Raw genomic sequence first — 26,901 nt, 5'->3', positions numbered from 1 at the left:
TAATTCAGTGTGTTTTGCAGTAATAGGTTACAAAGTAAATAGCACTACACATAAATGCCCTATTTCATTATTTATACACTCCAGAAATTGAAGTTTAATTAAGTCACACTCTTGAGACTTTTAAGCGATTAAGGAGATGCCTCATCTCGGACAGAGTGGAGCCTCTAAGGTTATTCTGAATATCACTTTACATTTGCACAGGGAAGGCTGGAGCTGGGACACTTGGGGCAGCATTTTCCAAACATCAGTCATCCCCACATCAGCGCCACCATTCTTATTATATGGCTACATTACCATTGCTAACTTAAAGAAACGTTTTGCTTAATCTATCCTTGTTATAAACCTAAGTGCATGTATTGATTTACTTATTTATTTAATAACAGCTTTATTGCAATGTAGAATATCCTTTGAAGATGTACAGCACAGGGGTTGTTACTTTATTCACAGAGTTGTGCTACCATCCCAACATCTAAGTTCAGAACATTTTCAAGAACCAACATTTTCAAGTTCCAATAAAGAAGTTTCAAGAACCAATAAAGAAATCCTGTACCCATTAAGCAGTCAATCTGCAATTGCCCCTTCCCCTAGCCCCTAGTAACCACTAATCTGCCTTATGTCTCAGTGGATTTTCCTATTCTGGACTCCTTATATATATATGGAATCATGAAATACGTGATCTTTTGTATTTCCATGAGGTTCATAGTTCACTGTTTTTAAGGTTCGTGCATGCGGTAGCATATATCAGCCCTTTATCCCTTTTTATTGCCAAATAGTATTCCATTGTGTGGATATACCACATTTTATTTATCCCTTCATAAGTCGATGGCCATTTGGGTTGGACTTTTTGGCTATTGTGAATCAGGCTGCTATGAACATTTGTGTGCAAGTGTCTGTGTGGACCTATGTTTTCATTCCTCTTGGGTATACCTAGAGGTGGAACTGCTGGGCCATGTTCTATACTTAACCTTCTGAGAAACTGTCAAACTATTTTCTAATGTGGCTGCACCATTTTACAATCCTACAATAATGTTTGAGGGTTCTGATTTCTCCATGTTCTAAGCAGATTTATTTTTAAGGGAAACTTTCTGTCACTGCCATAAATTGTCAGCAGTAACATAAATAGAAGGTGATGGGCAAATCAAACACTAGGAAAACTGAACAATGTTGTTCATTTCTAGCTTGGTACTCTGCTGAATGTTCTGTATCTGCGATCTGCTGCCTTTTCAGTTGAAAGAGAGGATTAGGCAACATTAAAAAGGTGTTCGAGGTACAGCGGCACCAAATTGAGACTTTCTTATTGACATTGTTGAAGAAGAACTGAAAATGGAATGACTTTCTCACTATGAGACTCAATGTCATTTGAGTCTAAATGACAGTGTCTGCAGAGAAGACAAGCAGTGACTCTGTGGCAGTGACACTGACCACTACACTGATGGACAGTGACTTAGTGGGGTGTGGGGGGACTTGATAATATGGATGAATGTAGTAACCACAATGTTTTTCATGTGAAACCTTCATAAGAGTGTATATCAATGATACCGTAATAAAAATAAAATTAAAAAATAAATAAATGACAGTGTCTGAATGGCAACTGCAACTTATGCATCACCCTTCTGGAACACACGCATGTGGAGGCACTGACGCCATATGCAAGCTTGTTGCATTTTATCAGTCAGCTCTGTGGTTACATCCTATAGGTAACTCAGGTGACTTGGGTAGTGTTAGTGATGTTGGGTTTTTGGGTTCTTTTCCTCATGGTCTGATGTTTTGAGAGCTCTTGGGTTAATTTGAGAAACTCAAAATTACCACATTCTTGTTTGGGTAACAGCTATTAACGCAGTAATTCCACTTTTGGGAATTAGTCTAAGGAAATAATGCAAAAGAAGGAAAAATTGTTGGCCCACATGTGTTTAATGCAAGCTTTTTTCTTTTTAAATAACTGAGAACAATTTGAAACAACCAAAAAGAAGGAAATGATATAAACTACAGTGTTTTAGTTGGATGTAATAGTACATAGCCAGTTAGAATGATGGTTATGAAGACTTCAAAAGTAATAAGAAAAATAAAAGAGTCAGATAAAAAAGAATATAAAATTATATGTACGCTATTAGTACAGCAACAAAAATATATTCAGTGGAATAAAGACAAGAATATTACATGCCCCACCAAAAAAAAAAAAGTTTCATGGAGCAAGATTTTTTTTCCATTTATGGACTTTGATATTTCAGTACATAGTATTTTATATTGTTTTATTTGGGATTGCACATTGTATTTTCATTCTGATCTTTTCTCTAAAATTAGAGATTTTTGTGTATTTACATTGTCTTCTATTGGTTGTATATAATGTTATTTACATGATATAAGTTACAATGAGAGAATATGTGATCACCAGCTGACTTAAGCTTTTCAAAGGAAATAGCAAAGACCATGACAGAATAAAGCAAGAGGATGCTCCTTCAGTGAGGTGGTCAGGGAAGGCTATTCTGCTGTCCAAACGAGAAGGAGGTGGCTGTGCAAGGAGGCAGGGTTGGAAGAATATTTCAGGCAGAGGACACAGTTTGTGTAAAGGTCCAAGGGTATGAGCACAGCACTGGTGTCTCAGGTACAAAGACAGAAAAGGTGGTGGGTGTGGAGGTCACAAAACTGAAGAGTTCAGGATTCTGGAAGCATCTCCCTAATAGCAGTTGAATCCCTAAGAATGATGACAGGAATTGAAACGGGGAGGAATACCACGAGTGAGAAGCTGAACTTGTCAGTGAATGAAGAGGAGTAACCAGGGAGCTGAGAGATGGTGTTAACAAAGACAGGGAGAAGGTGGGAGACAGTTGGCTGTGATGATAGGTCCCATATCTGGGTGTGGTGGTGAAGAGCAAGAAAGACACCCTTCTATTGCCCTGAAGCTTCTGGGGCAGGAGAGGAAAGACATTCTCCACTTCAGAGGTCTGGCCAGGCAGCCTCGCTTTCATTAAGGCAAGAGGTGAAGGGAATACCCTGAGGAAAGGCTAAGGGTAGAAGCGGTTTTCCTGGGGACTTGGGAGAGAGGAAAAGTGAGAGATGAGCTCAGATCCTTAGTTCCTGGTTTTAGCTCAACTACAGGTGGTTATAGTACAGGTGTGTTAATTTGAAAACTCCAGGGTCTCACCCAAGAGATTATAAAATTGGAAGAATGATGGAGATTTGGATCCTAGCAGTGAACAAAAGGAAAGGAATGGATTCAAAGAGCACTTCAAAAGATGACTCCAGGTGAGACTGTGAGAGAGACTTAGCTAGTCAGTGGTGATCAGAAACATTTTTAAGCCCTATGTTAGGACTCTCCTTTGATTGCTGAGTTTTGAGTTTGTTTCCAACTAACTGACTTAAGGAAAAGGACATTTATTGGCTTAAAAATTGAACTGTCCACAGTTAAGGTCAGGCACACCTAGACCCAGGGACTCAAATAATGCCACCAGAGATCTGAACCCACCACCTTTTGGCTCTGCTTTCCATTGTGTTAAGTTGATACCCATTCAGGCTCTACCAGTGTGGTGGCCAAGAGGCTTGTCCAGCCTTAGCAATGGGTCTTTAAGAATCCCGGTCCACTCCAGTCCTCCTTTCATAGAGTGTAAGTAAGAACATAGTTAGCCGTCAGTCAGAGCAAGGCTGCAATTCCCCATCACCCATTCCCCACCAAAACTGGTGATTCAAGGGGTTAAGAAGTCCTAAGCTCACAGATTGGACTTCTCTTGGTCCTTGCAGAGTCACAAGTGACATTTGAGAGGTTCCGAGTGTGCCACTGGTAGGAGCGATGAAAGGCACACCATTTCAGCGCCCTTAAACTTGATTGTTTATCGTGACTGCCCAACACAAACGCTTATTACCTGAAGCCTGAGAGTTTTTAATGTAATGTGAGAGGTAGTAGAGTGGGGGCAGTAAAGGTCTCATTAAATCCCAACTGCTGATACTTGAACTGCCACCAGGAGAGGCCTTTCGTTTTTAGTACCTGTCACCAGACACCAAGAAAGATTGCAGTTCCTAGCCCCTGCTTTTTGTACCATGCAGTCCCAAATCACAGGAACCTGCAAAGAAGAGAAGTGGCTTGCAATGCTGGAAAGGAGGGCAATGCCTGTTTACTTTTACTACATAGGTGTGAACAACACACAGTGCTGTTTTGGTTGGGGTTTTTTGTTTGTTTTTGTTTTGTTTTGCTTTGCTTGTTTTAAGCTTCATCTAAAGGTTATCATTCTACAATTGTCCTCCTGCAAATTGTGTTTTTCCTCTTTGGCCAAAAAGCGTATTGATATGTGACATTCCAGTTTGCCCATTTTTCTCTGCTCTGAAGTATCCGCTTGAACATTATCAAATATATTCATGATTCTCCTGGGCATGGACAGCAAAGTTATTTCCAGTTTTCAGCATCATCACAGGGCTTCTGTGGGCATTCTTGCCTGGGTCTTCTGCAAAGGTGCAAGAGTTTCTTCAAGTTATACATGTAGGCATTGCACTGGAGGAGTGGAAGTTGTATGTGCATCTTCAGTCCTGCTACATGTTGCCAACTGGCTCTCAAAATGTTTGAACCAACTTGCACTGCGCCTAGCAGTGCTGAGCTGTCTCCTGTGTCCATACCCACTCCAATGCTTGGATGGTCCAACTTTGTTTTAATTCCTTAATTTTTGCCAGTCTGAAAATAAGATGGAATCACTTTATGGTTTGAATGTGTCTTTCCCTGATTACAAAGTTTCAAGCTTTTTATTTGTGTAGAAGTGCACTATGTAGAGCTAAAAGAGGCAGTTTTTCTGTTTGGGGGACAGGGGAATGGTTCACATTTAAGATATCTAAGCAGTGGCATTTCTTGGTTTAGTATGTTTGGATGGCACCTGTGTTCCTTAATATTGAGCATAATTTTAAGCAAATGAGTTTGCGTTAAATCTCTTTTGTGGCTTGTTTTGGCTAGTCTTTTGACTGTGATTTTTTGAATTGACTGTGATTTTAGCATTAACTGTGACATGTACTTCCTAATCCTGTGCGTAAGATAATTGAGAGTTGGCTTTAACAGCAGGTATGAAAAACCCACCCATAGACATCTGAGTCCTGATGTCAGGGGTCCTCAAATTCCCTAGGCATGCTCCTGATTTAGCACCTTAGCTCTGACTGTCTGCTCTGCCGGGAATCCTCACCCAGGAGCATTATGACTCACTCCCACACCTCCTTCATGTTGTCATCAGATCTGACCTTCTCTGTGAGGACTTTGTACTCTGTAATATGTACCAGGCCACAGCTCCTCCTGTATCCCTCCCTCCTTAATTATATATTCCTGCGTAGCCCCGATCACTGGAAAACTTTCTGTGGAAATTACTTAGTTACCATTTGCATGCCTATTATTTCTTTCTTTGTGTTTCCCCTGCCACCTGTAGAATGTCACATCTGCAAGGGCAGGCATCTTAGTCTGTTTTGTTCACCACGGTCATCCTGGTGCCTAGAATAGTGCCTGGCACATAGTAGGTACTCAGTGTAGTTTTGTTGATTAATAAATGGGCTGGAATTAGCGAGAAAAAGCACAGAAGAGCATTTTTGAAAGAGAGAGATAATGCATGTGCCAGGACCTAGAGACAGCCCAGCATGTCTCATGACTAGAAATGAGGTGAAGAGTATGAGTACCTGTGAGACTATGTCTATGACTATGAATGGCTGTCCACCCAGACTGGGAGTGCTAGAGGCAGATGCAAGGCATGTAAGTGGGAGCCACGATTAGCAGTTTAGATTTGACCTTGAGGGCAGTCGGAAGGCATTACATGATTTTTACTGAGGGACTAACACAATCGTATTTGCATTTTAGAAGACCCTCACTCTGGCAGTAGCAAGGACAAATCATGCAGTGGTGGGGTGAAGATAGGATTGGAGGCAGGCAGAGCATCTAGGGAGCTGTCCCAGGGATTGAGGTGAGGGAAGATGGTGGCCTTGGCAGGTAGCAGTGGGGGGATGAAGAGATGTGGATTAATGTGGGAGATGCTTAGGAGAGCTCCACTGTCTTTCCCCACGATCCCCGAGATAAGCAGAACCCAAGGAACTCTCCATGTCAGGCTTCGCTGAGCCCAGAGCCCGTGCTTCTACCAAGCATGCTCATAACTAATCAGATTGGAAAGCTTTCCAAAGTGCTCCACCCACATCTTCAACTTTCCTCCTGGTGAAAGAAATCTGGAGCAAGCCTGCCATTATTCAATTGTGCAGAAAAATGGAGGGGCACACTGAGTGAACTTGAAGTTTTTGGAAGGAAGGTAGCATTCGACGTCCAAGTTCCCCTGGTCTCCAAATCTTTTGTGCAAGTAAATTAGTTTCATTTGTCTCAGGGCACCTTTTTCCAGGCCAACTTCTTCCAACTTGCCTGCCAATGTTTCTCAGTGGTGTGTTTGAGGCTTGGCTGCATCTCCTTGTCTGGAACAAATCTTTTATTATGAGGAAATAGCTAGATGATGATTCTGCACTCTTGGACCCTATTCCCTTCTCAGCTGTTGACTCAGTATTTGATACCTTGGTAGTTTTCAGCATAACCTGCCTCCCCTTCTGCCTGTTTCTTATTACTGTGAGTTACATCCTGGAAGCTGAATGTTAAACCCACCACCTCAGCAATCTTGAGCAAGACAGGATTACCACCTGTTTCCTCAAGTCTCTCCCGAGATGTAATGGAGGCACATATGTTATTTTCATTGCACACCTCCTGGACTTGCGTGATTTTCCCTTGGTCCAGTGGTCACGCCTTCCACCACAACCTAAAACCATCCAGATGATGGGAATATCATGTTGCTTGTTTCACATGGGAAAGCCACAGCCCACCCTCCTCTTGTTCAAGTTGCATTCAAATCTGATTTCCATGGCCCATGTGAGTGGGAGCTCCACAGCCCTCTGTCAGCTGTTGAAGTTTAGCAATACTATTTCCAAACATGGGCCAGGAGGCAGCCAGCAGGCACTAGACAGCTGAGTGCTGGCAGAAGAAGTCTCAGACACCTATGGCAGTCCAAACAGTGACTCATCCTGCTATTGCCAGCATAAATATGGGAATAAATGGTATTTTTCTCTGAGCAGGAAGAATTGTCAAAATGCTTATCACTTTATAAAATATAACAGATTGTGCCTGTTCATGTTTTGAAATGTTCCAACCATTCACTAGCTGTTTTTTTTTTTTTAATTGTATGAGTTCAGTAATAGCTTTAACTTGTTTTTCTGCTTTCTAGGAGGCCTGGAGAACCCAGGAGTTTCCAAGCAGTGCTTCCTCCTGAATTCTGGATCCACCTGGCCGTGGTGGCCTGTGGCAATCGGCTGGAGGAGACGCTAGTCATGCTCAAATCAGCTGTGCTGTTCAGCCATAGGAAGATCCAATTTCATATCTTCACGGAAGACTCTCTGAAGCCAGAGTTTGATAAGCAGGTAAATTTGCAGAGTGTGGCATAATATTTACTGCGTGAGACAGACTGCATTTGGGGACATGCATATCCTGTTCACTAATGTATTTTGCTGCATACTCAACTGTGTGAACTCTTGACTTGGAGCCTTCCTGTTCTCATGTACAATACAAGGATGACTGCACCTGCCTTACAGAAATATTGGGAAGGTTTAATGGGGTGATGCACTTAAATCACTTCACCTGGGGCTAAAGCCCCCATTGGTGTTACTAACATTGTTCTCATTTGGGAGACAGGTAACTTATTTTTATCTATTTATGTATGTTTTTTGAATGACGAGTAACATGTGTTCCCTAAAATAAATTCAAATAACATTGATGTTATAAATTAAAGGGTGGAAATCCTTGCTACCCTTCAGTTCCACACAAGAAACTATCAGAGTTAACAATTTTGACTGATTCTTCCATATACAAATGTGTGTATGTTTATCTATCCATGTGAGCTGTATACATGTGTGTATACATGTATACTTGTAGACACATACATGTATAACATATGCAATTGTATGCACACAGATTAAAACGTATTATGAAATTAAGATTATTCTCTATGTGTTGTTCTAGAACTTGCTTTTTGTCACTTAATACCATATCATCAGCATCATCCCAGGTCAAGATCATACATTCTTACCTCATACATTTTGATGACAACATAGTATTTTATTGTGTATCTGGATCATCACTTATTTTACTATTTGTATACTGAGGGACAAGAATTGATTTTTTACCTACACAAGGAGAGCTTTGGAAATACCTCTTCTCCCCAGTCTAGGTACACAAGTGACTCTGCAGATCAAGCTTTGTTTTTCTTGAAGTTTCTCTTGTGGGAAGTTCTTGCATGCTGGCAGAGCGAGCACTGGCTTTCGTATCTGCCTTCTTGGGTCAATAGTGCTGCGTCCTGCCACCTGGTTAGCTGAGCTAATGAGAAATGTCAAAGAGGCAGATTGGGCAGAAAAAGGCTAATAACAGAAAGCTAGGAACGGTGTTATGTTTTCTTAAGAGAAAAATCTCTTTGACATCTTCACCAAGAGAATCCAGGGAATGAATGGTCTTGGGGCTTTGAAATTGATTGGAAAATGGCTTGGAAAAAAATCTGAGTCAAGGGGAAAGAGAAAGACAAAGGTTGAAACACGCATAGTTAGCTGCTCTGAAGCTATGTGTAGGGGAAATGAGGAGGATGATGATAAATACCATTTATCAAGGGCTTCTGGTTTATAATTTACTCTTCTTTAATCCTCTCAACAGTCCTTTGAAGCAGGTAACAATAGTGTTCCTATTCACAAACTGAGATCTTCCAGGCTTAGACTTTGAGTGCTCACCAGGTGTCAGCTCAAGGTTACTGACTCAAACCCCCATGCATTTACTTATTTTTTTCCAGGATGATCTCACTTTTTAAATGAAGGTATCATTGATATACAATCTCATGAAGTTTCACATGAGCAACATTGTGGTTACTACATTCACCCACATTATCAAGTTCCCCCCACCCCACACCCCATTGCAGTCACTGTTCATCAGTGTAGTAAGATGCCATAGAGTCACTGCTTGTCTTCTCTGTGCTATACTGCCTTCCCCGTGACCCCCCTACTTTGTGTGTGCTAATCGTAATGCCCTTTAATCCCCTTCTCCCTCCCGCCCCTCCCCACCCTCCCCATCCCCTTTCCCTTTGGTAACTGCTGGTCCCTTCTTGGAGTCTGTGAGTCTGCTGCTGTTTTGTTCCTTCAGTTTTGCTTCATTGTTATACTCCACAAATGAGTGAAATCATTTGGTCCTTGTCTTTCTCCCCCTGGTTTGTTTCACTGAGCATAATTCCCTTCAGCTCCATCCATGTTGTTGCAAATGTTAGGATTTGTTTTCATCTTATGGCTGAATAATACTCCACTGTGTATATGTAGCACATGTTCTTTATTCATCTGCTGATGGACACTTAGGTTGCTTCCATATCACAGCTATTGTAAATAGTGCTGTGATAAACATAGGGGAGCATATGTCTGTTTGAATCTGGGATCTTGTTTTCTTTGGGTAAATTCCTAGGAGTGGAATTCCTGGGTCAAATAAACCCCCATGCATTTAACCACTATACGTACCACCTCCCGAACTAGTAGACAAAGACTCAACTTCAAAACTCAGCTCCACTGTTAACTTGTGGTGTAATCTCTGGCAAGTCTTGCAGCCCTTTTGAGCTTTAGTTTCCCCGTCTACAACTGGAGCTAGCAGGGCTGATCAAAGAGATGATGATCTGCAATCAGAATAGGCCAGGTCAGGCTGCAGTAACAACTCAAAGCTAAAATAATTTCCACACATGCTACATGTCTCACACAGGCAGTGGGCTCTGTCTACACAGCCTCTTAGGTCTGGGACCAAAGTTGACAAAGACTACTCATGCTTCTAGTTGCACCTGCTGGAACACTTGGCCCCTAAAGTTCTTGGGATGCCATGCAGGAAAGAGAGAGACAAGTGGATCATGACTGTGCTTTTACCCCCTCAGCTTGACCATGGCACAGGTGTTTTCTGCTCACATGGAACTGTCTAGAAGTAGCCCATAAGGCCCACCCAACTGCAAGTGGCTGAGAAGTGCTCTGTGTGCAGGAATGGAGGAATTCTGGCTCTGGGCAAACACTAGCAGTAATGTCTTGTGCTATTACCATCTAACAAGTATTTATTGAGTACTTACTGCATGCCAGAAGCTGGGTCATGAGATTGAAGTGGAACAAAACACAGACATGGACTTTTAAAAAGCTAAGGGGAAGGAAGATGTGTATGTATGACTATCTATGCATAACAGGTTGCATTTTCCAAAGAGGAAATACCAGTGGCCCCACCTCCTGTCATCCACACCCTTGTGTACTTCCCTCCTGCACTGTCCCAGGGCTGGTCTGTGTGACCAAAGCATAGAGAAGAAGTGGTGCTGTGTCACATCTGAGATTAGGTTAAAAAGGCACTGCACCTTCCCTCTTAGTTAACTTTCCTGATCTTTCTCTCTACAATCATTCGCTCTGGGGGAAGCCAGCCTTCATGTCAGAGCAGCCCTTGCAGAGGCCCATTTGTTAAGGAATGAAGGCCTCTTGGCGATACTCATGTGAGCGAGCTTAGGGACAGAACCTGCAGCCCCATCAAGCCTTCAGGTGACAGTAGTCCCAGTGGGCTGCATCCTCAGGAGATGGCCGGAGCCACAACAACTCAGCTTGCAGTTTCCAGACCCTAAGAAAGTACATGACATGATGTTTGTGGGTTTGACCTACTAAGTTTTCAGGTATTTGTTATAAGGCCACAGCTAATACCTTCGCACCTACACATATGATATGTATGGTTATATGTAATAGAGTGTTATACTATGTTGTACTAGCCAAATGTCATACTATATGACATCTGAGACAAGGTCATAGAAAGGATGCAGCTTCCGCCTGCCTCCTTCTGCCTGGCCACCATGCTGTGAGGAAGCCCAGACTTGCCTGTACCGTGAAATCCCTTGGGGAGCCCTCCCCAGAGAGGAGCTGAGGGTCCAACCGACAGCTAGCCTCAGTCTCCAGCCCTGAGTGGTGAGCCTTGGAGTGATTCCAGCCCCCAGCCTTCCAGGCTTCCCACTGAGGCCCCAGACATCATGGGGGCAGAATCAAACCATTCCTCCGGTGCCTTGTCTGAATTCCCAATGCATGGAATCTATGAGCATATACTAAATGGTTGCTTTACACTGCTGAGTTTTGGGGTAATTTGCTGTGAGACATACTTAACTGGATATTATAAATTCAGAGCTAAGTCAAATGGGAAAATCATTGTAGATACCTGTAAAGTTGTGCCATGTTTTGAATTGCCTGATGGCTTTAGCCTTTGATGGCTCATTTCCTCAGGTCTTTGTTGAGTCCAGTGAAGCTCATCTGACAAGGGAAATGATAACAGGATATCAAAAGCTAGGCAGGGCACAGGGCGGCACCCCTTTCTTTTCCATGCAGGGATTATGGTGCCAGTTTAGACTTAAACCTTATCTCTTACATAAGTCACAGAACTTCTTTGAGTCTGAATTGCTTCATCTGTTTCAAGGGCCAAATGATTCTTGCTCTATTACTGCAGAGTGTAATTGTGAGGCTGTATCAGGTCATCTGTTTGTTCTTTCATTCCCCCAAAGAACGTCTCCTACATGTTGCGTACTTTATTAGCCCTAAAGTAGTCAGTCAGTAGCAGTTGGTTTCTGTTTAGCCCTAGGAGGTGCTGGGGAAGAAGAGCAGGTGGTTCCAGCCTTCCCAAGGCTGTCAGTCCCAACACCGCCGCATTGTGAGAATGTCCAGAGTTTCTTGTGATAACTTCCGGGGAAGCTCAGGGCCATATGCCCCAGGGTAAAGACAAAACACACAAAAATGCCAATTGCCAAGATGATTTCTATGGGTAAATTCTCTCTATTTAAGTGGACATTTTTATTTTTAAGCTGCAGAAGTACAATATGTCTGGTGGTATTTACCATCTACATTGTAGATACGTAACATCTTAAAGTTTCAGTTATTTTTGTCATCTCTCAACATACAAACAGGAAACGCCAGCCGGTTGATTTCCCAGCCTTTCCAGGCATCTTGGAAGCAAACATTTGCTTTAGGTTTGGCTAATCTGTGCTCTTGTCCCAGATTCAGACTCAAGTTAAAGTGGGACACAGAAGAGGGGATGGCCACCAGCCCACTCTCATGATAGGTGGGCCCAGTGGGGCAGCAGCATCCTTTGTGCATTGTGGCTCTGTCAGAAGTGTCAACAGGATCTTCCAGTGGCTGGAGTCAGTATATTTTTCAAATATATTCATAGTAAGAAATGTAAATAGACTGAACATTCCAGCTAAAAGACATAGATTGGCAAAGGCACATAAACTGTTCTAGAAGATAGGATACCAAAGATCAAAAGGTCAAGGAAAACAATACACAGAACCTTCCTGTTCTCCTTCCAGGGCTTATGTGGGCTGTCGTGCTGTGGCACAATTATACTGGCTATTTGTGCCCCGTGTGCATTCTGATTGTCAGAACTGTTGCACTGGGTATCTATGCCCAGCGTCTGTTTGACTGGCCAGTCAATTTTACAGAGTATTTGTGCCTGGTGTGGGTTTGGATTTTGTAAATACTTTGACTGTCATTCCTACTCTTTCTCACCCTGAGATTTCTCTCCCATCTGTCTCAAAATTGCAAATTTGAAGTGTTCTGAATAGTAAGTTTCTTCAAAAACTTTCATGTGATTATGTAAGCAGTATATGTACACTGTAAAAAAAAAAAACAGTCATAAAGTCATCAGTAGATAAAAAAAAGCAACCATCCAACTAATGCTCAGAGCAACAATTTTGGTATATCTACTTAAATTCTTTTGCTTTTCATGTGGACATCAGACATGGGATCATATCCTATATTCTCTTTTTTATCACTGACATATTACTGAATTTCTCCTGAAACAGGGGTTGGCCAACTTTTTCTGTGAATGACCAGATAGTAACTACTTTAGGCTTTGCAGGCTGTATGGCCTCACGGCTACTCAGCTGTGCTGTTTAAGAATAGTCATGGAAATGTGTAAACAAATGGGTGTGGCTGTGCTCTAATAAACCTTTTATTTATGGACACAAAATTAAATTTCATGTGATTTTAGATTTCATGTTACAAAATATTACTCTTGTTTTTATTTTTTATTTTCCAACTATTTGACAGTGTCTAATCATTCTTGGCTTGTGTGCTTTTTGTAGCCAGCTGCATTTGGCCCTTGCACTGCCATAGTTTGTCAACCTTCCTTTTACAACACTGGCTATGTAGTATTCTGTTATGTCAACATGCCCCAGAGCCTATTTAATCAATCTCTTATTTAGTTTGGTTCCATTTTTCATTATTACAAACAACACTGTGATAAACAGCCCTGCAATAAGTGTGTGTTCGCTTTTGGACTTTTTCCTTGAATAAATTCTTAGAAGTAGAATTTTTGTAGCAATGGGAAGGCATTAACTCAAAAAGTTAAGAAGATACACAGATGGTAGCTAAGCATATGAAAGGATGTTCAACCTACTATGTCATTAGGGAAATGACTTGCAAATTAAAGCAACAGTGGGGTACCACTGCAGGCCTTTTAGAATGGCCACAATCCACAACACTGACCACCCATAATGCTGATGAGGATGAGGAAGGATAGGAAGTCTCTTGCGTTACTAGTGGGAATGCAGAATGGTGCAGCTGCTTTAGAAGGCAGTTTGGCAATTTCTTAGCTAAATGTAGGCTGACTGTACAGCTCAGCAATCGCACTCCTTTATCCAAATGAAATGAAAAACCGTCCACACAAAAACCTGCCCATGAATGTGTATAGCAGCTTTATTCATAATCACCCAAAACTGGAAGCAGCCAAGATGTCCTTCTATAGGTAAATGGCTAAACACACTGTGGTATATGCATACAGTGGAATATTACTCAGTGATAAAAAAGTAAACAAGCCATCAATCCACAAAAAGACACAGAGGGAACTTAACTGCATATTGCTGAGTGGAAGAAGCCAATCTGAAAAGGTCAAATACTGTGCAATTCCAACTATATCACATTCTGGAAAAACAAAACTAAGATAGTAAAGAAATCAGTAGTTGCAAGAGATCCTGGGGAGGGAAGGAGAAAGGGATGAACAGGTGGAACAGAAGGGCTTTTTAGGGAATGAAACTATTCTGCATGATATTTTAATGGGGGATACATGACACTGAGCATTTGCTAAAACCCACAGAGCTGTCCAACACAGAATGAACCCTGATATAAACTGTGGACTTCACTTACTCACGCACTGCTACTGGTTCGTCACTTGTATCACACGTAACAACTAAAGCAAGATGTTAATAATAGGGGAACCTGTGGGGGGGAGGGGAGGGAGAGGAAATAAGGGAACCCTGTGCTTCCTGCTCAATTTTTCTATAATCATAAAAATGCTCTAAAAAAATAAAGTCTATGGAACCCCAAAAGACCCCGAATAGCTAAAGCAATCCTGAGAAGGAAGAATAAAGCAGGGGGCATCTTGCTTCCCAACTTTAAGCTCTACTACAAAGCCACAGTAATCAAGACAATTTGGTACTGGCACAAGAACAAACCCACAGACTAGTGGAACCAAATAGAGAGTCCAGATATTAACCCAAACATATACGGTCAATTAATATACAATAAAGGAGCCATGGACATACAATGGGGAAATGCAGCCTCTTCAACAGCTGGTGTTGGCAAAACTGGACAGCTACATGTTAGAGAATGAAACTGGATCATTATCTAACCCCAAACACAAAAGTAAATTCAAAATGGATCAAAGACCTGAATGTAAGCCATGAAACATAAAACTCTTAGAAAAAAACATAGGCAAAAATCTCTTGGACATAAACATGAGCGACTTCTTCATGAACCTATCTTCCCAGGCAAGGGAAACAAAAGCAAAATGAACAGCTGGGACTACATCAAACTGAAAAGCTTCTGTACAGCAAAGGACACACCACCAATAGAACAAAAAGGCATCCTACAGTATGGGAGAATATATTCATAAATGACAGATCCGATAAAGGGTTGACATCCAAAATATATAAAGAGCACATGCACCTCAACAAACAAAAAGCAAATAATCCAATCAAAAAATGACCAGAGGAACTGAACAGACAGTTTTCCAAAGAAGAAATTCAGATGGCCAACAGGCACATGAAAAGATGCTCCACATCACTAGTCATCAGAGAAATGCAAATTAAAACCACAATGAGGTATCACCTCACACCAGTAAGATCGCCACCATCCAAAAGACAAACAACAACAAATGTTGGTGAGGATGTTGAGAAAGGGGAATCGTCCTACACTGCTGGTGGGAATGTAAATTAGTTCAACCATTGTGGAAAGCAGTATGGAGATTCCTCAAAAAACTCAAAATAGAAATACCATTTGATCCAGGAATTCCACTCCTAGGAATTTACCCTAAGAATGCAGCAGCCCAGTTTGAAAAAGACATATGCACCCCTATGCTTATCGCGGCACTATTTACAATAGCCAAGAAATGGAAGCAACCTAAGTTCCATCAGTAGATGAATGGATAAAGAAGATGTGGTACATATACACAATCATATTCAGCCATAAGAAGAAAACAAATCCTACCATTTGCAACAACATGGATGGAGCTAGAGGGTATTATGCTCAGTGAAATAAGCCAGGCAGAGAAAGACAAGTACCAAATGATTTCACTCATCTGTGGAGTTTAAGAACAAAGGAAAAACTGAAGAAGCAAAACAACAGCAGACTCACAGAACCCAAGAATGGACTAACAGTTAGCAAAGGGAAAGGGACTGGGGAGGATGGGTGGGAAGGGAGGGATAAAGGCGGGGGGAGAAAGGGGGCATCACGATTAGCATGCAAAATTTGGTGGGGGCATAAATTGGGGGGGAAGGCTGTACAGCACAGAGAGGACAGGTAGTGATTCTACAGCATCTTACTACGCTGATGGACAGTGACTGTAATGGGGTATGTGGGGGGAACTTGGTGATGGGGGGAGTCTAGTAAACATAATGTTCCTCATGTAATTGTAGATTAATGATACCAAAATAAATAAATAAAGTCTATTTATTAAAATAATTTTGTTAAAAAATTAATATATGCAAAGAAAGTAACATATACTCACTTGTAAAACTTCTAAAGGATGTAGAAATATAAACCTGGGAAGTGCAACCATCATCACCCTCTCCTCCACAGGTGCCCACTTTTAACAATGTGGGGCATATCTGTCCAGATTTTCATCTACATATAAAATATATATGCATATATTTTTCCCCTTTAAAATAGAACCATATTATAAGGGTTTTTTGTGCATTTTGCCTTTTCTAAAACCTAACTATATGTCATAACCGTTTTTCCATGTCTATGCATAAAAACCTACTTTATTTCTGAATACTCTGTTTCATAGTTCTATCCTAATTAATTGTCCCAATTCCTTATAATTGAGCATTTAGTTTGTTCCCAAGTTTTTTTTAAATCACAAACTAGCTTGCATTGAAAGTTGTTGTTCCTCAATCTTTTGAGGTTTATTCTTACCAAATTACAAATTACCTTCTTAGAAGTATGTTCAAATCTATACTCCCCTTGCAGTGCTTATGTGCCAATCTCCAAATAATCTTGTGCAATTCTGGATGCTGTTTTTTAAATCCTAGCAATGGTCTTTCATCCACCGAGCAGTAGTGGTGGTGAAGTTAGACTTTCTATGTACGTTGCCTGAATGATTTCCATTTGACTGTTGGGAAGCTTTTGGTGTTTTCCGTTTATCTGGGGGCTAATCACCCTCCTGTGTCTCCCATGTTTTTCAGTTACGACAGTGGCCTGACTCATATACAAAGAAGTTTGAGCACAGAATCTATCCCATCACATTTTCAGCTGGAAACCCTCAGGAATGGAAGAAATTATTCAAACCCTGCGCTGCCCAGAGACTCTTTCTTCCGGTAGGAATGCCTGCTTTTAACGAGAATTGCTCCTGGAAACATGGTAAAATCAACTGGCTTATGCTTAGAGATATTTTACTTATAACTGACAGTGTGTTTCTCAGATTCTGTGGTTGAGGCTCTCAGTCTTCAGGGGATAGGGTCAGGGACCCTGTGTTCTAGAAACTGTCTTTTCCAAAGCATCTGTGATTGTGGTTCCACCATTTGCCAGCTGTGCAAACCTTAGTAAATCCCCACTTCTCCTAAGCCTCATTTCCCTCCGTAGGCTTGGCCCATAGTTGGCCCTCAATAAATGTTAGCTTTGATTATTATCATTTGTCTTATAACAGTAATTACTACCAGATGTAACCATGCTGGGATAATTCAGAAAAAGGTCCAGAGTTCTGGTTCAGCCTTTCAGTTGTGAGTTTTTTGATTGAATATTTTTGTCTCCTTTTTAAATAGAAAAATCACTGAGGATGTATTAAAACTGGACTATCATGAAGCAAAGATGGCAACCTTGAATTGTGAATTGCAACCTTGACATCCATAAGGGATTCGTGCTTTCAGCAAACTTACACTGAATGTCCACTGGGTGGTAGGCCTTGGCTTAGTGATGGCAGCTTAGTGATGGCCCAGCATGGCAGCTGTGGTCTTGCCCCCTTGGAGTCTGGGTCTAGCAGCACCTCGTACAGGGAATTAGAAGTATGATCCGTGAGGAGGTGGAGAACAGAGTCTCATGGACGTGTGTAGCATGACCTCCTGCGAGGGGCTGGGAGGGGTCATAGAAAGTTCTTCTGAAGCATGGCATTTATGCTGAGACATGAACAAAGGAGAAGTTGGGATCCCTGAGTGATAAGGGTCTCAGGGGTAAAGAGAGAGAAGAGGGTTCCAGGCAGATGGAGCAGTACGTACAAAAAACTCTTGAGTTGGGAAGGAGTGTATTTGAGAAAAATAAAAGAAAGTACAATAACTAGAAAATAGATGGAGATGGGATTGAAGAGGTCAGCAGGGGTGGGAGCTTGCAGCCTCTGTAAGCCATGTTGGCCTTGGTCTCTGTGTTAAGGGCAATGAGAAGTTGTTGATTGATTTGTACTGTGGGAGTGAGATGGCCTGACCTGGCTTCTGTGTGGACAGTGGAATTACCGAGTGATCACGGATGACTTGGGCTCTGCTGGTTGCCTTGCAGGGTGGATTCAGAACCTGCCTGAGAAACAGAATTTATCAGTCCTCATGGGTGGCTGGTTATAAGAACTGAAGTGGAGTGAGGTTCACCCACGGAATAAGGGGAATAAGGATTTCACCCAGGTTTCTGAACTGAATGACTACCCAGGGTGATCTGTTTGAAATCACCAACATTCAGCTCTCTGTGACCTACAAGAAGGCAATTTCTTGTGGTTCAACTCACTAAATGGATGGTGGTGCTATTAAGAGATAGAAAAGATGGGAGGAAAACTAATTTTGTTAAGGTGGGAGGAGTGTAATTTGGGTGATATTTTGATTTTGAGGTGCCTGGGAGACAGGCACACAGGGAAGTCTTACCATCTGTTGGTCTGCAACCCTAAATGGCAAGTGGCAAATTTAACATTTCCTGCACAGAACAGAACCTGTAAGAACAAAGCCTGGTGTACTATTGGCGCAGAGCTGCTGCTCAAGCTCGCTCACTCATTAAATGACCTATTTTTCACGTGTCACAGCCCTTTGTACATGTTGAGAAGGGGTTAATTGCATAAAAATAGGGTAAGAAAAGACTACCTCAAATGGGAACTAAAATCTCTAGGTTGGTGATATAAAAACGAATTACCATTTCAGATGAGAAAAAAATGTCAGATTTCTGTTTTTTTGTCTCTGCTTTAGGGGGAAAAGGTATTAGAAAGCCAAAGTTACTGTTGGAAAATTGCCTCTCTAATCTATCCAAAAAATATTAGCAACCCAGTGGAACCACCTCTGAATTTTCTCTGTCCTTGAATTGTGACTTTATTTTATTCACCACTGTTGTTATAAAAACAACCCCACCAACATGATGGTTTTCAATCATTCCCAGCTAAGTAAGTGTTTCATTTTGAATGACAAATGGGTGCTGGCATTCCTTATCTGCTTTTGATAATGGAAACTAGACTTCCTTAAATAATAATAAAGATTGTGGTTGACAGGACATTTACCTTTCCTGAGTTATATATTATAACAGCAGATTATGAACATGGCATTTTTGGGGCATCACTGAGATGTATTGATCCTCAGGATAACTTGAAATAAAGTCTAGGGGATGTTTTCCTTGGAATTCGTCTCTATAAAACCAAATGAAGTGTGCTGCTAGGGCAACACAGAGAAGACAGAGAGATTCAAAAAAGCTAACACTCTAGCAGGTGGTTGGGCAATTGACCGAAAACCACATAATCAAAAAGGGTGTCGTCTGCCCTAAACCCATAGAGGAAATCCTTTCTCACATAAGATTTTACTGTCAGAATAATTAATATCAGAGCACAAGTTCATGTAGCTCAAGCCTGTTAGATTCTCAAGTATAATTAGTGGAATTCAGATCCCATAAACTCATGATTTATGAAGTCTTAAAAATTAGTTGGTATTTACTTTTCTATTTCTGTGAATAATGGTCCTAAAAGCAGGGCCATTATTACTACAAAAGAAACTGCAGATGGCTTGATTAAGCTCTCTGAGATGCAACCGCTTCCAGGTAATTCAGAAGCTAAAGTATTTAAAACAATATGCCACTTACAAATAAATCAAATCTGTTCATTAAAATGGATCCTGGAGGACTTTTCCCTTTTTCCAGAAGGCTTGTACTCATGAAGAATAGTTGAATTTCATGACTTCATTATCACCTTTCCACTGTTTAATTGGAATTAGTAAGATTTTATAATGGATCTATAACTTTGTTATACATATGCCTCTTTGATTTCAAAAACCCGTCTCCTCAATAACTGTGGTCCCCTGGAGAGCCTGAAGATTTTTAAAACATGACAGAGATCACTGGATTGCAGAATCTTGAAGACTTCATTGGCAAGTGGCACCCCATATGGAAATGTGAGGGAGGTTAAGTCACTTTCCAGGCCTCACCCAGGGAGAAATTCTCCTAAAACCAAGTTTTAATAAGTTCCAAGTTTATAATAATGTCTGATGTCTTTCTTGTGCCCAACACTTGCCATGAGTGTCCATATTAGAAGTAGTTAGGGAAGAATATTGTCAAGAGAGGCAGGATGAAATTGTTTACAACCTTAATCTGTAAATTCATCCTGAGAGTTTTCTGATTCTGTTTCTAACAAACTTATCCCCTTCTTTAATATTTCAAAGAAGTATGATGCCAAATAACCACAGAAATTAGTCTACCTACATTTTCTATATCACGTGATGAGCAACAAATATTCCCCTTCTCCACCTATAGTTTGTTAGAGCGGTCTGTGACTGGTTCCAATATTTGCAAAACTGTTTACTTATCAGAGATACTCCAATGAATTAGCTGTAGGCTATGGAAAAAGGGGGCTTATGTGGCTAATTAGATCTTTTTATAATTTAGGCCAGGCCTCTATATTATTATTGATATTGTAGAAATGAACATTGAGGTTTTCTTGAAACCAACCCTTTGGATATCACCAAACATTGACAAACCTGTAGGACTCTATTAAAAATCCTTACTAAGAGGAATATCAATTGGAATCACCATAAATCATGTCCACATATTTCATTAAGCACCAAAATGCCATAAATTTCAGGATGAGATTAGCTACCAAAAAGATCACAGGAAAATGACCCTAGTCACCAATTTTATTGAACAAGCTTTCCACAGGACCTATCGTTTACTACCAAATTATTAAAGGTTTGACATTCAGGATGAGTTACAACTCTTGGTTACATGTGAGAGAAATTCAACTCCAACTAGCTAAGCAAAGAAGGAAATGTATTGGCTTATCTGACTGTGAAGTCCAGATGATAGGGCTGATCCCAAGCATGGCTATATCCAGGGGCCCCCAGTGTCATCTAGGCTCCGACTGTCTCTCCCTCAGTCCCTTGCAAGTCTCACTCCATGAGCATAAAGATTGCTTGAAGCAGCCTGAGACCCAAATTCTAGAGCTTAGTTACTGCAACAGAAAAAAGAGCATGGTAGGGGGGCCGCTTCCTACATGGGGGCATGAGCTGCTCTGTGGAATGGCTCCCCAGGAAAACGAGCATCGCTGGTGGAAATTATTTTTCAATCAACCATCTGGAGTCTTTGGAAAGTGTCTAAGGGTTGAAGCAAATGAAGAAACAGATTTGTTAGTCAAGGAAATCTACTAAAACTTGGTAAAAAAAAATAGTGAGATTCTGTGACATTTGAACCACAACCTTCTCCCTCCCTTCCCCCTTCCAGCTCAGCATGACAGAAATTCAACTCCATCAGTTTCATCAAGAACACAGGGATTCTTTTCTCCTCAGCTTCCAGTTGAGGGATATGGTATTTCCTTGGGAGAGGCAAGTCATCAGCATTTGTCATCTCTGCCAGCTATGTGTTGAGGAGCTTAAGTTCCAGGCAAGTGTGGCCAAGGATTCAGAGGCTCCCTTAGTTAAGAGGAAGCTGGTAGCTTCATGAGAGCAGCAAGCTAAACGTTAGGCCAGTTAGCTTGCAAGGGAGAAACAGGGAGAGAGACAGAAAAAAAGTGTGCCTTCCTGGTGTCAGCACAAAGTTTCGAAGACTGGCTTCAAAACCTATCCCCACAGGGGGCCTCAAATAGATCTAACTAGGAACAATTTATGCCTCATGCCATTGTCAAAAACAATAAAGCAATCAGCTGGAAATTAGTGGTGGCTAATAGCTGGGTGTAATACCAGCAGAAGTGGACAACTTAAACAGAAAGTTTAGAGAAAATGTCGAAGAGAACTCTAATAAAACCACCGTCATACCAGGGTGACTGTACACATGCCCAAGGCTGCCCACACTGAGGAACATCACAGGCTTCAAACAGTGGGTGAAATGGACTTCACTACAATCATCCAATCAAGATACTATACCCATAAATAAGCAAGCAGCATCAACAAGCTCTGTAGGTTTTGGGGGGGTAACTAGTATCCAGAATTACCACAGTATATTATCTAGAACCTCCTAAAATATATTATCATGCTACAACACATCAACATGAGAAATATATGATCTAACTTTTTTCAAAGAAAATGTTATGAATCATGCAAAGGAACAGGAAAATGTGACTCACTCGTGGAACAGAAACTGCCTGTGTGAGGACCCTGTTGTCAGATTTAGTGGGAAAAAGACTTCAAAGCAGCCATTGTAAATATGTTCAAGGAACAAAAAGAAACTATAGTTAAGTAAAATAAAATATGAGCACAATGTCTTATAAAATCAAGAATATCTATAAAGAGAGAAAAGTGATGATTTTTTTTTTTAGAGCCCAATGGAAGTACTGGAGTTGAAAGTTTCAATAACTGAAATTGAAAAATCATTAGAGAGGCTCATAGCAGATTTGAACTTAAAGTAGAAAGAATCTATAACTTGAAGATAAATCAATAAAGATTATGCAATCTGAAGAACAGAAGGAAAATGATGAATAAAAGTGAACAGAGGCAGAGAAAGGTGAAACATCATCAGGCACACCAGCATATACACTGTGGGAGGGAGCACCAAGAGAGGAGAGGAGAAAGGAATAGAAAAAATATTTGAAGAAATAATGGTTGAAAACTTGCAAACTCGATGAGCAACAATCTACCTGTCAAAGTTCAAAGAACTTCAAGTAAGATAAGAGATCTCTCAGAGAGATCTGCATATAGATAAATCATAATAGAAATCCTAAATGAAAAAGACAAAGTCTTAAAAGCAGCAAGAGAAAAACAACTTGTCTTATACAAGGGTGCTCCAGTAAGATTAACAGCTGACCTTCCGTTAGAAAGTCATGGGATGACATATTTGAAGTGCCGAAGGTTGGGGAGGTAGGGGACTATCATCCAAAAATATTATATCCAGCAAAACCATTTTAAAAATGAAGGTGAAATAAAGTCATTGCCAAGTAAACAAAAACTGAGAATTGCTACCAAAACCACCTTATAAGCAATGCTGAAGGAAGTTTTTCTGGCGGAAAGCAAGTGACCTGACAGTAATTCAAAATCACATTTGAAAAAAAAAGGGGGCAGCAGTGCAGGCTATTATGCAGAAGACATTACAAATGAATATTTCTTATTCTTTGTTTGCTTAACTGATTTTTAAAAATTGTATAAAACAATATGTATATAACCAATATTGCTAGGCCTATAACATAGAAATGTAATTTATTTAACAATAATAGCACAAAGGAGGTCGTAGTGGAGAAAGTGGTATGGAATAAGAAAATGATGCCAGGTAGTAACTTGAATCCACAAGAACAAGTGAAGAAAACCAGAAATGGTCTATATGATGGTAAACAACAAATTCTGTAAATATATACTTGTTCTCCTTCCTCTCACCTTCCTTGAAGCACATTAGGTCATATGAAGTAGCGATTATAATCATATATTATTGGGTTGGTAATATGGGTGGCTGTAATCTGTGCAACAATGATGGCATAATATGAAGATGAAGGAGAGAGCTATAGGACTAACATTTGTATATGTCAGTGGAGTTAATACAAATCTGAAATGTATTCTGATGAGATGTACATGGGAAGCCCTAGAACAGTCTCTGAGGACATATCTCAAAGAATATGGTAGAAGAATCCAGTAAAAGAATATGATACTTTAGAAAATATTCAGTCATTGCAAAAGAAAGCTGTAAAGGAAGACTAGAAGAACAAAAAAAGACATGAGACATATCGAAAACAAAAAGGAAAATGGCAGACATAAATTCAACTTATAGAACATTTTCTAGGATAGACCATATGTTAGGCCATAAATAAAGAAGCCTCAATAAACTTCAAAGGAGTGGAATCATGCAGAGTGTGTTTTCTGACCACATGAAATGAAATCAGAAGTCAGTAAAAGAAAGGAATTTGAGAAGTTCACAAATATATAGAAATTAAACGACATCCTTCTAAATAACCAATAGGCCAAAGAAGAAATTACACAGGAATGGATTAAAATGAAGGTTACAACATACCAACACATCCAGGAGGCAGCTAAGGCAGGACTTAGATTGAAACTGATAGTTGTAAACTGCTTCATTGCAAATGAAATAGATTTCAAACCATAACTTACCTTCTACCTTAAGACTCTTCAAAAAGGTAAAGAAACTAAATCCAAGTAAACAGAAGGAAGGAAATACTAAAGATAAGAGTAAAAAATAATGAAATAGTTGGGGTGGATTAATGATTGTGCATTGAGCATTGACTCCCCTATACAGAATTTTATTGTTGTTAACAACCATTTGATCAATAAAAATGAGAGATGCCCTAACAACAACAACCAAGAAAAAGTACACACTTCCAATTGTAAAATAAATAAGCAACCGGGATGTAATGTATAGCATAAGGAATATAGTCAAAATATTGTAACAACTTGGTATGGTGATAGCTGGTACTTAGAATTATCATGTATATAAATGTTGAATCACTGTGTTGTACACCTGAAACTAATGTAATGTAATACTGTGTGTCAACTACCCTTCAATAAAAAATAATTATCTAAAAAAAAAAAAAAAAAAAAAAAAAAAATATAATCTGTATTACAAAAAAAAAAAAAAAAAAAAAATAATGAAATAGAGACTAGAAAAATAATAGAAGATAACAAAACTTAGTCGATTCTCTGAAAAAATCAACAAAATTGATAAACCCGTAGCTAGACTAAGAGGAAAAAAAGGATTCAAATTACTAAAATCAGGAATCAAAGAGGCGATACGACTACCAAATTAGTTATAAAAAGAACTGTAAGACCATACTATAAATAACTATATGCTAATAAGTTAGATAAATGAAATGGACAGATTTGACTTAGTAAATTTTTTTAAAGCCCACAAAGAAAAGCTCAGGACTAGATGGCTTCATTGGTGAATTTTAACAAAAATTAATACCAATTCTTCCTAATCTCTTTTTTGAAAAACAGAAGAGAACATTTCCCAACTGATTCTATTAATGCAGGTATCAACCTGATACCAAAACCAGAGACTGACATCAAAGAACACTACAGACCAACTATTCATGAATGTAGATGGAATAATCCTCAACAAATACAAATAGAATCCAGCAACTCAGAAAAGGATTAGCTCCTATTATGTATTTCCAAGTGGGATTTATCCCAGGAAATCAAAGTTGGTTTAACATCTAAAAGTCAAGTAAAGTGATATAGTATTAATAGAATGAAGAACAATAAACAATGATCATCTCAACAGATGCAGGAAAAAAATTGACAAAATGTTGGATATAATACCCTTTCATGATAAAAACATGCAATAAACTAGGAATATAAGGGAACTTAACCTAATGAAAGACATCTATAAAACCACCACAATTAACATCAATCAATATGATCTCCATTAATATTTAAGAGCTGTACCTGGTGGGGAATTGTCAGCTGTGTGCTTTAGTGTAGGATGCTCCTGCTGGCCCACCTGAATGGGGAATCCTTTGATGTCAGTGTCCTTCAGTCTCCACTTCAGTCATAATTTACCTTGCAAAGTTCTGAGAACTATGTGGGAGAAAAGGGTCTGAGGTCTCAACGTTTATAGGTAAGAAGCATTGGATTCTATAAAAAGTGAAACACAGGATAAAATGAAAACTATTATAAATCAAAAATGTAACAGAAATGAACAACTCAGTCGAAGAACTGCAAAAAAAAGCTGAGGATTGTAACAGCATGGATGGACCTAGAGGGTATTATGCTCAGTGAAATAAGCCAGGAGGAGACAAATTCCATATAATTTCACTTACTTGTGGAATATAAAAACAAAACAAAAGAAAATGAAAAATATTGTAAACTAATCCATTGACACTGAGAAGTGACTGGTGGTTACCATGGAGGAAGGGCTGGGGTGTGGAGGGGAGAGGGTGAGGGGGATAAAAGGGCACAAAAATTCTCAATCATAATATAAGTTGGTCACAGGGATGGTAGTACACATGGAGAATATAGCCAATGATTCTGTAATGTCTTCCTATGTTGACAACTGGTGGTGAGGGTTTAATAATATGGGAACTGTTGAACCACTGTATTGTATACTTGAGACCAGTACAAGATTATATATCAATGACACTTCAATTAAAAAAAAGAAAGTTGAGGAAATGTTCTGAAAGTAGAGTAAAAACAATACAAACCAATGAGATGGAGAATAACAATGAAATGATCAGAAAGTTAGAGGACAGATCCAACATCTGAACAGTAGTCACTCTGGGAAGAGAAAACAGAACATAAAGAGTAGGAAATCAACAGTGAAATTAGTATAAGAGAATATCCCAGAACAAGAAGAAGTAAGTTCCCAGAATGAGGAAACCCACCAAAAGATTATCACATTAGATGAAAAAGACTCACAGCATCAGGCAGATTAGCTTGAACTGCAGGGTTTCAGTCCAGATGCCAACACAAGAGCCTCCTGAATTCACCTCCTTATTTGGAAACACCAAATCTACAGCTACAGGTGGAGCAATTCCTTCTGAAAGAAACCCGGAAAGTAGCTAAGTGCCTCCTACATATTGCACAAATGAGAAAATACTCATGTTGCTCACATTGAAATGATGTTTTGGGCACACCCTCATCTACTAGGAGCCACCGTGAACAAAGATGGCAACATGGATAATCAAAAAAGTTTGAGAGACAGCCTAGAGCCTGGGGTAGGCTGATTAAAAAGTTCATCTCCTGTACAGACTACTCTCAATACTGGGAGAGATGGCTGTTTTCTTAAATGCACAGAAACCAACACACAGTCAAGGAAAAGGAAGAAACAGAGGAATATGTTCCAAAGAAAAGAACAAGGTAAAACTCCAGAAACAGACCTTAATGAAATAGAGATAAGTGATTCACCTAATAATGAGTCCAAAGTAACAGTCATAAAATGCCCACCAAGGTCAGGAGAACAATGCATGGACAAAGTAATAATTTCAACAAAGAGGTAGAAAAGACATAAGAGAGCACCAAACAGAAATCAAAGAGCCGAAGAATA

The 26,901-nt window shown here is 40.0% G+C and overlaps 1 protein-coding gene across 3 annotated transcripts in view; it reads left to right on the top strand.

Annotated features, from left to right (window-relative positions):
* Positions 1 to 26,901, top strand: part of GXYLT2 (glucoside xylosyltransferase 2) — a 70,976-nt gene that overhangs the window by 11,631 nt on the left and 32,444 nt on the right. For all 3 annotated transcript variants that reach the window (XR_008999234.1, XM_036878153.2, XM_057507319.1), the window contains exons 2-3: positions 7,206 to 7,398; positions 16,734 to 16,865. Coding sequence is in view for 2 of the 3 variants with exons in the window: in XM_036878153.2 (XP_036734048.1) it covers positions 7,206 to 7,398; positions 16,734 to 16,865 (325 nt within the window). In the remaining variant the exon portion in view is untranslated. The remainder of the gene's footprint in view (positions 1 to 7,205; positions 7,399 to 16,733; positions 16,866 to 26,901) is intronic.

Source organism: Manis pentadactyla, chromosome 1 (genome assembly GCF_030020395.1).
Source record: "Manis pentadactyla isolate mManPen7 chromosome 1, mManPen7.hap1, whole genome shotgun sequence".
Classification (NCBI taxonomy): domain Eukaryota; kingdom Metazoa; phylum Chordata; class Mammalia; order Pholidota; family Manidae; genus Manis; species Manis pentadactyla.
The sequence above is the reverse complement of the archived record's forward strand: the minus strand, read 5'-3'. Positions and strand labels throughout refer to the sequence as shown.